We start from the raw sequence: 10,794 nt of genomic DNA, 5'->3' as shown, positions 1-10,794 counted from the left end.
AAAGCAGACCATGGGTCCATTTCTGCAAACCTACACCTGACTGCACCCGCAAAGCTCCGTACCTGACCTGAACTGTTACCTCTATGAACATCATAGGTCCTGCGACACGACTCGTCCGATCTTTCCAATTAACCCGACACCGTTGACGATAAATTCTCACATTGTGCGACTTGAAATAGTTCAAATGAACCAGGAAACTTCACAAAGCTTCAGACAGGAAACAGCTTCTACAGTATGACGTGGAAAACACTCGTCTCGTGCCTGCGATGGGTCTTTCTTTTCCTGGTCTGCCCTTGACCAACAAGTGCTGCACGCAACATACAGTAATAGTGTGTGTGCATGTCAACACGAGTTTGTCTCCGGAGGAAATATGAAGCTGCAGACACGAGCTGCTGATGAGCCTGACTGGTGTAAAATAGGCTCATTTGTTTATAGCAGGGCCTGAGGGGCGGCGACAAGAAGCACTGACAATCTGTCAGCCAGAGAGTCACTGATGAATGGAGCCGTGTCGCGCATCCACTGGTGGAATAATTCAGATCTGGGGGCGAGGATCAGTTTGCATTTTTATTTGAGGACAATTGTGCCATTAAGGACAACCCCCGTCTGAATTGGAGAGTGACGCTTTAAGAGAAGGAGGGGGGAAAGGCATCCAGAGGAAACAGGTAAGCCGCTCTGCTATTGGCCGAGCGCACCAGGAAGTCCAGCCGCCGTCATGTGACTTTTACGCATGCGCTCCAGCTTCCTCTGCACCGTCAACACAGCAACAGCGGAAAAAGTTCCACCATGGACCCCAGACTTCAGCTCCCAAACGCCGCAGCGGTCATCTGTCTCATCGTCCTCACCTTGATCCCCCCGGCGGAGGCTTACGACGCCGGCGACGCGCTGGCCCTGCTCCTGGGCAGCGTCCTGGCCGTGGTGGGCTTCTGCGCCTGCCTCGGCTGGTACGCGCGGAGGCGGAACGGACAGCTGTGACGGAGCCGGGGCGCTGCACCGTCCGGTCCTGTTACCATCCAGCCACCCTCCCTCCCTGGGTAGTTCTCCCACACTGGACCCTCTGGCACAAGGTTCGTGTCCGAGCGGATAACAACAAACGTGCCTTATTGGGATTAATGCGTCAAGCTGGAGGGGAAACCACGTGGATGGAGGAGGAAGAGGAAGGGGAGAGAAACATCCAGGAAGTCCCGAAACCAGGAACTTATTATTATTCTTTGTTGCACTGCTGAGATTAAGGCCCTTAAAACACTGTTGCCTTCTATATGAAAAGAAAAAGACTGCTGCAGTTCCTATATATTCCCCTGAGGATGCTTTGAATACACACATGAAGTGACCACTGTGATCTCCTGATGTGTGTGTGTGTGTGTATATGTGTGTTTGCAGTGTTCAACACAACATTGTCATTGTTCGAAGCACAACATCACACGTGTTGTTAAATGACAGTAGTGGAGTTGCTGTTGCATTTTTGTGCTCGTGAAACCTTTTTTTTTTTTTTTTGTGAAGAATAAACGAATATATCTGATATTTGAATGATTTGCAGTTTAATTCCTCACCTGTGTTTTCCTGCCCAGATGAGGTGCACATCGCCTGAATGCTACAGGGCTGTCGCTTGCATATAGAACAGCTCTGGCGCCAAAGTAAATTTACCATTAATTTTCTCCTTTGACATTTCAGAAGATCCTAACCCTTGAAGAAGGCCGACCAGCTACAAGATGAATTGTGAATTGTCAGAACACATTTGATTAGGAGCAACACAAATATTGAAAATAATAAGTGAAGATAGTGAAGATACTACGCATCCCATAATGTGAACAATCCCAACGACCTCCAGCCTCTTCTTGAATTTCACCTTGTGATTTTCACTCCTTTGGACTCTTTTCCTCGTCTCTAAAAAGCAGCAGCATGGTTACTGTGCTAAACGCAATGTTACGCTGAACCATCCAATGGTAGCTTCAGGTTTGTGGTAAACATTTCCATGGTAACAGCTCCACCAATCAGAGACGTCACTATCACACCTGAGGATTGTGGATAGTGTAGTTTTTCCTCCTTGACATCACAAATATAACAAGTTTTTCTCACAATGCAGTTGATATACAGACTTGTGGCTACTACAGCTGCATATAACATTGCTTCACAATCTCGTATCTTGTGGTAAGTCTACATTGGATGGTTAAAATATGGCTGATAATCAAAATCTCTTGAAAACTTAATGGGATTTTAACTTCATCATTTAAAATATAGTGAAAATAACAAGTATCCTATGTTCTGCAGATAAAAAAAACCTACAACTGTGACTGATGTTTCTTGGTGTGATGTAATTGTTAAATTCTTGATAATGTTGCTGCTTTATCAACCAGTGGTTCTGATAAGTAATCAGAAAGATGTCAGATAAACGTGCTGGAGTGAAACGTGCTATATTTAATTAAAGCGGAAGTGTGTGGCATTAAATGTTGCACTCTAAGTAAACCACTCAAGTGAACCACAAATACTGTATCTCAAATCCAGTACTTGAGTAAATATATTTGGTTACTTTTGAGTAATAGAAATATAATCAACTTCAGACTTTCAAAATTACTTTTTTCATTTTATACCTCAGAATACTGTATCTCGAAATGTTACTTAAGTCCAGTCAGCTGTTGAAGTAAATCTCCTGAGTTACTTTTCAGTGTCAACCAACGTATTATTTGTATTATTTTATAATGTACTTGTATATATATAAATAAATGAAAAACACTATTTAACCTTTGGATGATAAAGAAAAGTATTGACATGGTTTGTGCCAAAAGGAGAGACTGATCATTGTCAAATATTAGAATAACCATTTGGGAAAGTATGGAAAAATCTAAATAGCATGACCCTCTCAGCATCAATGTCTTTTTAATCATAAAACATAGAAATCTGCACGGCTCCCCTCGTCTGCTGCTTTGTGAAACTTGTCCTCGTCCCCAGTCACAGCACATTCCTCTACATGCATGAATATAATTAATTCATGTCTCATAAGGTAGATACAAAGCCATCCCCTGCACATGCTGTGTTTTATGTATGTGTGCAGCATGTAGGTGTGTGTGTGCGTGTGTGTACATGTGGTTGTATGAATCGCTGTTCACTTGTTACACCGCTCGTGACATCATGGCCCCTCCATACATGGCTGAGAAATCAAATCCTATGAATTTATCATGGCGCCCGGGCAGAACGAACAACAGTGCACAAAGTGCTCGTCAATTATGTATATACAGTTACAGGGAGGGGAAGTTGTTCTGGCTTCAGGTGAACTGTGCTGCCTGATTTAACCCTTTTCGCTTTGTACCTAATGGCTGATGTTTATGTGCGGTGTAGAGAATGAGCACTGTGACAGAGGTTATAAACTCATACATCTGATGATGTATTTCATTTGTGTATTTGCACTCTAATGTTCACATAGGTATTAGTTGTTTCCGATTGTTTGTCTTCGATTTTCTTTTTTACCATTTTTAACGTGTAAAGCACCTTGTAACTAGGAAAGGTGCTTTGACAATTAACTTCATAATATTAACAATTATAATTACCATTGTTATTATTGTGTTGTTGTTATTTGCAAAGGGATAACACAAAGACATTTCTGTGACATTTAATTGTTAATTGACTGATATATGAAACCTAAAAGATCAAGACAGACAATAAAGTCCTCCATTCTTCTATAACTGACAGTGATACAAGTAATCCATTACACTACACATTACCAGAGTAAACGTAAGTACTTGTAACGCGTCACCATCCCAATTGAACAGATGTTACCATTAGAGAGAGAGAGAGAGAGAGAGAAAGACAGAGCGAGAGAGAAAGACAGAGAGAGAGAGAGGGTTAAAGAGAGAGAGACACAGAGATCGAGAGAGAGAAAGAAAGAAAGAGACACAGAGAGAGAGAGAGAGAGAGAGAGAGGGTTAAAGAGAGAGAGACACAGAGAGATCGAGAGAGAGAGAGAAAGAAAGAGACAGAGAGAGAGAGAGAGAGAGAGAGCTGCTGCTGCAACAAGAGACGAGACGCTTCTTGGATCACAAATAGGAGGATGCGGGGCGCATGCGCACTGGGCTCCGTTTACTGTAGGATATTCACCGTGGAGGAAAAAAGGGGGCAGGCAACAAACCAGGATTTTTTTTTACAAAACGGCTAAAAAACACGGGACCAGTGCAAAGTGAATTCCTCCTATAGGAGGGACACGATATAGGATTATCAACAGGTAGGATTTGAATTGATCTGGTGATCGGCTGTATCTCCATCCTCCCTCTCTCCATCCCTCGCTTTCTCTCGCCTCTTTTTTTCCTTCTTATTTTTTTTACCGGCCTTGTCTTGTGTGGTGGCGGCTGCGTCTCCATCCCTGGGTGAATTCATACAGATAGCGGGGACATCATGGGGATTATTGTCATTATTCTAGTCTAATGGACGCGCGGACCCGCTGCGCCGTTGTGCTTCATCCACCCGACCGGGGCGCAAGGACGATGGTTTTACCCTGCTGTGTTTTTTCACTGGGATCCATCGGATTCAGACGCGCGTAAAAAAAACACGACTGACAATCGGAGGACGCATTAAAACGCGTAAGTAGACACCCCACTGCCAGTATTGATGGACTCAGGCATTGAGATTTAGCCTTTATGTTTCGTCTAAACAATAAAAAAAAAAGGGTATTGCTTAGGATGTTCTGCAATATTGCTACCAGCAGGGTTGTTGTAGTCACTTCTACCATCCATTTCCATCCATCCTCATGATCACAAGTACATTTATGTGGAAATGCGCTTCACAGGGTCAGTATATTCTCTTATTAGTCTTAATTCTGCCTGATTATGATGTAAAAAAAAGACAAAAATGGTGCCTCGCTCATTTAACGCCCCTGTAATGAGAGCACTGCTCATCAACGTTAATCCAGTTAACCTTTAATCAGACAAAAACACGGATGCTCTGTGTTATGCATGCGCCCTCCGTCGATTTTTCCACAATGCATAGAGACAGGGGCGAGTTTTATTCAAGGCATCCGCTGCTTCCTCTGTTCTGCAGGGTGTAGGGTGTGAACATGAGGATTTTGCCCCCCTCTTAATGTGGAAAAACCGTCCCAAAAAATGTCCAATCCAAGCCCTTGCTTTTTGGATTATGGGTTAGTTTCTCCCTTCCCGACATGTAAGGGTAGAAATGGGTCTTTTGTAACCCAATGGAGGCTGGATTGTGCCTTTTCTCTTCTCCTCCTTACCCCGGTGATTGTCCCTCAAGAATCCAGACGTAAATCAAATGATTGTCACGGATTAATGGTTTTGCTCTAATCAGGCTCCATCACTTGTCTGTCTGTGTCGCTTTCTGTGAGGCACTGTGCCACTCTAAATGTGAAAATGTTGGGAAGATAAATAAATAAATGGCAGGGAAGCAGAGGGAGGCTGTGACTTATCACTAGAATGTGTGCAAGTGCAGTTGAAAACAATGCAGCTGTTGTGTAAGACCAAACGCTGATGGGTGGATGATATTTTTCAGGTTTTTTTTTTTTTTTTTTAGGTGTGATGAGACAAAGGAACAAAGGATGCCTTAGGGGAGAGGTTGCCTATATGCCTGGAAACCTCTTCAAAGCACATCGCCAAATGGATCTAACGCCTCCCCCCGCCACCTCTAGATCATGATACTTGGCTGAAGCTATTCCGCTATCTTTATGATCCCTCCTCCATCTATGGCGAACTATAGTCATGCAGGGGACCACACCATCTTGCAGAATGTCTCTCCTCTCGCCACGTTCCTCAAATTGACCTCCCTGGGTTTCATCATCGGCGTCGGCGTGGTCGGAAACCTCCTGATCTCCATCCTGCTGGTCAAAGACAAGAGCCTGCACCGGGCACCCTACTATTTCCTGCTGGACCTGTGCGCCTCCGACATCCTGCGCTCCGCCATCTGCTTTCCCTTCGTCTTCACTTCGGTCAAGAATGGGTCGGCCTGGACGTACGGCACGCTGACTTGCAAAGTGATCGCCTTCCTGGGTGTCCTCTCTTGTTTCCATACGGCGTTCATGCTGTTTTGCGTCAGCGTCACCCGCTACCTGGCCATCGCTCATCACCGTTTCTACACCAAGAGGCTGACCTTCTGGACCTGCCTCGCCGTCATCTGCATGGTGTGGACGTTGTCGGTGGCTATGGCGTTCCCGCCAGTGCTAGATGTAGGGACGTACTCTTTTATCCGGGAGGAGGACCAGTGCACATTCCAGCACCGCTCCTTCAGGGCAAACGATTCGCTGGGCTTCATGCTCCTGCTGGCGCTCATCCTCCTGGCCACACAGCTGGTTTACCTCAAGCTCATCTTTTTCGTCCACGACCGTCGAAAGATGAAGCCTGTCCAGTTCGTGCCTGCCGTCAGCCAGAACTGGACCTTCCACGGGCCGGGGGCCAGCGGGCAGGCGGCGGCCAACTGGCTGGCTGGATTTGGCCGAGGCCCCACCCCGCCTACTTTGCTGGGCATCCGGCAGAACAGCAACGCAGCAGGCCGCAGGCGTCTACTGGTGTTAGATGAGTTCAAAACGGAGAAGAGGATTAGTAGGATGTTCTACATCATGACGTTTTTCTTCCTAGCTCTGTGGGGGCCCTATCTGGTTGCCTGCTACTGGCGGGTGTTTGCAAGGGGCCCCGTGGTCCCTGGGGGCTACCTGACGGCAGCCGTGTGGATGAGCTTTGCCCAGGCGGGGGTCAACCCTTTCATCTGCATCTTCTCCAACAGGGAGCTCCGGCGCTGCTTCAGCACCACACTCCTCTACTGCAGAAAATCCAGGTTACCAAGGGAACCCTACTGCGTTATATGAAGGTTTTGCTGTGGCTTTTTTCTCATCTATGTCTCTATTTCCCTGATTGATCTTGATGTGGGCTTGGTCCCACTGTACAGCGCACTCTCTCTTTCTATCTCTCTTCTCTTCATCCTCCAGTTTTCTCCTCTCGTTCCTCCTTCTGCAAACCCCTTTTTTCAGAGGTGGAAGGTGGACGACCAATCACGAGGCTCCGCTGGGGGTGATTGAGTGTGAAATGTATCAAACATGGAGGCTGAAGGGAATGGGAAATGCGCAGGAGGTCTCTCTGGATCCCCCTCCTGTGTTTATGTTCTAGTAAACAGACGTTGTTGGAAGGCCATGCCAATGCAGAGAAGCAAAAAGCTTGAAAAAAGAAAAGAAAAGATTTGACGAGAACAATGAAAACTGAACCTCTTTCTTTGGATAATTTGAAGATGCATTATTCTGTGAGGTGTAAAAATGAAAAGAAAAGAAGAAAAAAACGACAAAACAAAGAAATGATACCTCTCAAGGAATCACTGGAAATGTTTTACATTTTTAAGAGTTGCACTAAAAAGAAGATGTAAAGAAGCTTTTTTTTGGTCAACAGTTGACGGTTGCGTTTGCAAGGACAACTTTTCCTTTTTTGTGGAGGGAGGGGGGGGGGGTTCCCCAAAAATAAACAATGAATGCTTTAATTTGCAACAGACTACACAATCGCTGTAAGTAAAGCAAAACTTAGTGACTGTTGGATTACACCATCACAAGAGGATAAAAATGGTTTTAATGTAAGTGATGATCTTTTTATTTCCATTTCCTGGGGCGGTGTGGGGGAGGGCTTAACGACGACGATGGGGGATGGGGCGGTTGGGGGGTGTTTACAATGTGTGGTTTTGAAGTCGCAACTTAAAAGCTAGAAATGATTTTTCTTGTAGTTTTACGATCCATATGTCCCTATAGTGTCCGGCATTGTTATTTTCTTATCACCTTTGACATAAGAAAAAAGAGGAAGAAAAAAAAAAAAATTTAAAAAAAAGATGAAATGATGAAATGATGTTTGGATTTTGGAAAAATAAATTGCTTTTAATAACGACCTTGTGCTTAAAAAAAGACATTGAAGAAGTAGTTAAATGTTTCATCATATCCATGTACCTAAACACTATCATATTGTTACAGTATTGCTGATGCCACTCCGGGTGTTCTTGCCTTAATGGTTATGATATTGTCATGTTTCTTGATTGTTGGGTTTATTTTTTCATTCATTCCTAAAGATTTTGTTTTTTTATTTCAAGATGCAAAGGGAGGTTTATTTCTTTTCTTTTTCACATCAATGTGAAAGTGCATGTCCAATTTTTTTAGAAAGCTGGTCCACTCCCATGAGCATCACAGGCCATAACACTGAGCAGCCCATTTTTATTCTGCAGAGGTTTGCTACACCCCACAGAGTGCTCAGAGCACAGGGACTGTGTGTGTGTGTGTGTGTGTGTGTGTGTGTGTGTGTGTGTGTGTGTGTGTGTGTGTGTGTGTGCGTGCTGCGTGGATCAGACAACAGTCACTTCAAGACCAGAGCCTTAGTATGAAATCTTGCACAATTTGTAAAAAACTGTAAAAAAACAAAAAAAAAGGACAAAAAAAAGACATTTAAGGCACACCTTCTTGTTTCTACTTTCCCTACATTTGCTCTCTACTGATTGTTTTCGATTTTTTCTCTCTTGTGGCCATTTTAATATTTATTATGTATTCTTTTTTGTATATTATAAATAGATTGTGTGTAAGTATGTGAGTCTTTTCCTTTTTTTTTGAAGTCCCGAATGTGAGTATAGTTTCAGTTTAGGATTGCATTTGCTGAAAGTTAACTGTGTAATCTGTTGCTTTTTTTGAAAATAAAAGAGTTTCCATTTTGCAAAATTTTGTTTTGTTTTTAACTAAAATCCCCTCTCATTGGGTGGAAACCGCCCTGTAATGACAGGACAGCTGGAAAACATCTGCGAAAAAGCCCCCTAGTGTTTTGAAGTGGTGCTTGGTCAGGTGATGGATTTGTCTTCACTCCCCCTACAGGTCAAAGGTTACATTTCTTATCTCTTAAATGTGGTTTTAGCGTTACAAAACACATTGTTTAATTATAATGTTACATGGTCCATATGTTGTATGTAAATGAGTAATGGTGGTTGTTGGTATTTCTACAAGGATTTTATGTCATTTCTGTTCATGCCAACAGTCTTTTTATATTCGAAAATGATAAGGTTTTCATACATGTCTCTTTTGAGTCCTTGGGACACCTATATGCTAAACCATGTGATTGAATGTGAAGCGAGTTCGACATTTAATGGGAATAATCTGTCCCTGGGCACATTAACAGTTGGTTCTGCGTTAAAGAGGAATACCACTGACTTTCAGATGTAATATATGCGACTCCCATATGGAATAATGGCAAACCACTCTGGATTAATGAACGCCTTCACACTCAGCCCTGTGGCCACAAATGACACAGCGGTTTGTCCTATTCTCTCCTTTTTTTTAAGGTCACTTTGATGTGAGGCTGCACTGGAAATGAATTGAGGAGCGAGACGTACTGAAATATTGAAAAAAAATGTATAAAAGTGCATTTTGCAAGAAGTTTGACACCTCAAAAGTATCAGAAAGAAATAAATGTAACCAAAGGTAGAGTATTAGTAATGTAATTTAACCAAAAAGTAGCTTCATCGTTTTTTTAAAGTTAACAATTCAATGTTTGTTTTTGAAAATAATCAGTGGAACCACCGAGGAGGCCATGTTTTCATCTGCATTTGCGTTTGTTTGTGAAGAGGATTTCACAAAAACTACTGGACGGATTACAAAGAGATTTGGTGGAAGGGTGCAATATGAGTCAGGGAAGATGCCATTAAGTTTTGGTGTAGTTTTTTTCACTTTCCTTAACATTGCATTATAGCTTTTTTCCCATTTTAATTGATTTCTCAGAGAATAATTCATGGATCTTGATGAATCTGCACCAAATTGCACAAACTCATAAATATCAGTCCCTTAAACATTTCAACAAGATCCATGAAATATTCTCTGGGAAATCAACATAAAAGGTTGAAAAACACGCTTATCTGAATCCTGGATCCGCCCTCTGATCTGGATTCACACCAATGTGCTTTCTTCTCTGACTCATAATGCATAATCCTTCCCCCAAGTTTCATGATAATCCGTCAAGTAGTTTTTTCATAATCCTGTTGACAGACAAACAAACTTTGATGACAACATAACCACCCAGTGATTGTTATTCTTAAATTGAGTGGTATTTCTCTGTAAAAGTCTGTACTTGCAGAATGTTGGTAATGTTTAAGTGCCATTATTTTACGATTCCACAAACATTGCAGCTTTTTTCTTTGCTTCTGACCAAAAAACCAATGAGTTCCACTCTCCAATTTTGCCTCCAGAAACCATTCAGTTAAGTAATGACCTCATCCTCGGTGTCTGAAAACACTAAATATGATGCTGGAAAGGGCTTGTAAACACTCCAGGTAATTGCACGCTGGGCTGCAGGTATACTGCTGATGAGAAACGTCTATTAGGGATCCATTTTCATTACGAGACCGGCAATTACGGGTTTATTTTGGAAACTGATGATTCCAATTTGGGCCCAGAAAAGCTCAGGCCGATGTAGCAAAGGCATTTATTGAAATTTAAGGGAATAGCTGAAATACTGGAAGCGCTCTGGTGGCGTTTGATGTTCATTTCTGTTTTTGCTTTTTTCTGCATTATGCTGTGATGCCTTTTATTTCTAGATATATTACGAGTGAGACTGTTGATGTTGATGAAACGAGGCACGACATCTTTGTGGGATTGAATCTTTAAACTCGGGGCTGAAACTGTGCTACTTGGGCAGGAGTGAGCGTCTCACTTATGTATATTTTAGCTCCATTCAGCACATGCAGATCACAAACAGTGTCACTTTTGAGCACTGGCCCATTTTCCGAGCATCCCAGTAACTCTGTCTTCTCAACACGTCTGAGAGGAGATGACATGCAGAGGTGGTCGGCTTCAAAGCGGTTTTA

The 10,794-nt window shown here is 43.0% G+C and overlaps 2 protein-coding genes across 4 annotated transcripts; both read left to right on the top strand.

Annotated features, from left to right (window-relative positions):
- Positions 1-701: 701 nt before the first annotated feature.
- LOC118101954 (small integral membrane protein 30) lies at positions 702-1,516 on the top strand. The gene has a single exon (XM_035148071.2). The coding sequence runs from the start codon at positions 784-786 to the stop codon at positions 970-972; it is 189 nt and encodes a 62-aa protein (XP_035003962.1). The 5' UTR covers positions 702-783; the 3' UTR covers positions 973-1,516.
- Positions 1,517-3,921: 2,405 nt separating this feature from the next.
- gpr85 (G protein-coupled receptor 85) lies at positions 3,922-7,246 on the top strand. 3 transcript variants are annotated; one of them, XM_035147485.1, is made up of 2 exons: positions 3,922-4,210; positions 5,509-7,246. In XM_035147485.1, the coding sequence occupies exon 2, from the start codon at positions 5,660-5,662 to the stop codon at positions 6,791-6,793; it is 1,134 nt and encodes a 377-aa protein (XP_035003376.1). In that variant the 5' UTR covers positions 3,922-4,210; positions 5,509-5,659; the 3' UTR covers positions 6,794-7,246. The 3 variants fall into 3 exon arrangements, with proteins under 3 accessions (XP_035003376.1, XP_035003375.1, XP_035003374.1); XM_035147484.1 differs by having other exon boundaries at positions 3,922-4,565; positions 5,488-7,246; XM_035147483.1 differs by having other exon boundaries at positions 3,924-4,565.
- Positions 7,247-10,794: the final 3,548 nt, after the last annotated feature.

The sequence above is a fragment of the Hippoglossus stenolepis genome, chromosome 22 (assembly GCF_022539355.2).
Source record: "Hippoglossus stenolepis isolate QCI-W04-F060 chromosome 22, HSTE1.2, whole genome shotgun sequence".
Lineage (NCBI taxonomy): Eukaryota > Metazoa > Chordata > Actinopteri > Pleuronectiformes > Pleuronectidae > Hippoglossus > Hippoglossus stenolepis.
The sequence above is the reverse complement of the archived record's forward strand: the minus strand, read 5'-3'. Positions and strand labels throughout refer to the sequence as shown.

Coding starts and splice junctions, on each gene's coding strand:
- LOC118101954 (XM_035148071.2), top strand. CDS start 784: ATGGACCCCAGACTTCAGCTCCCAAACGCCGCAGCGGTCATCTGTCTC.
- gpr85 (XM_035147485.1), top strand. CDS start 5,660: ATGATCCCTCCTCCATCTATGGCGAACTATAGTCATGCAGGGGACCAC.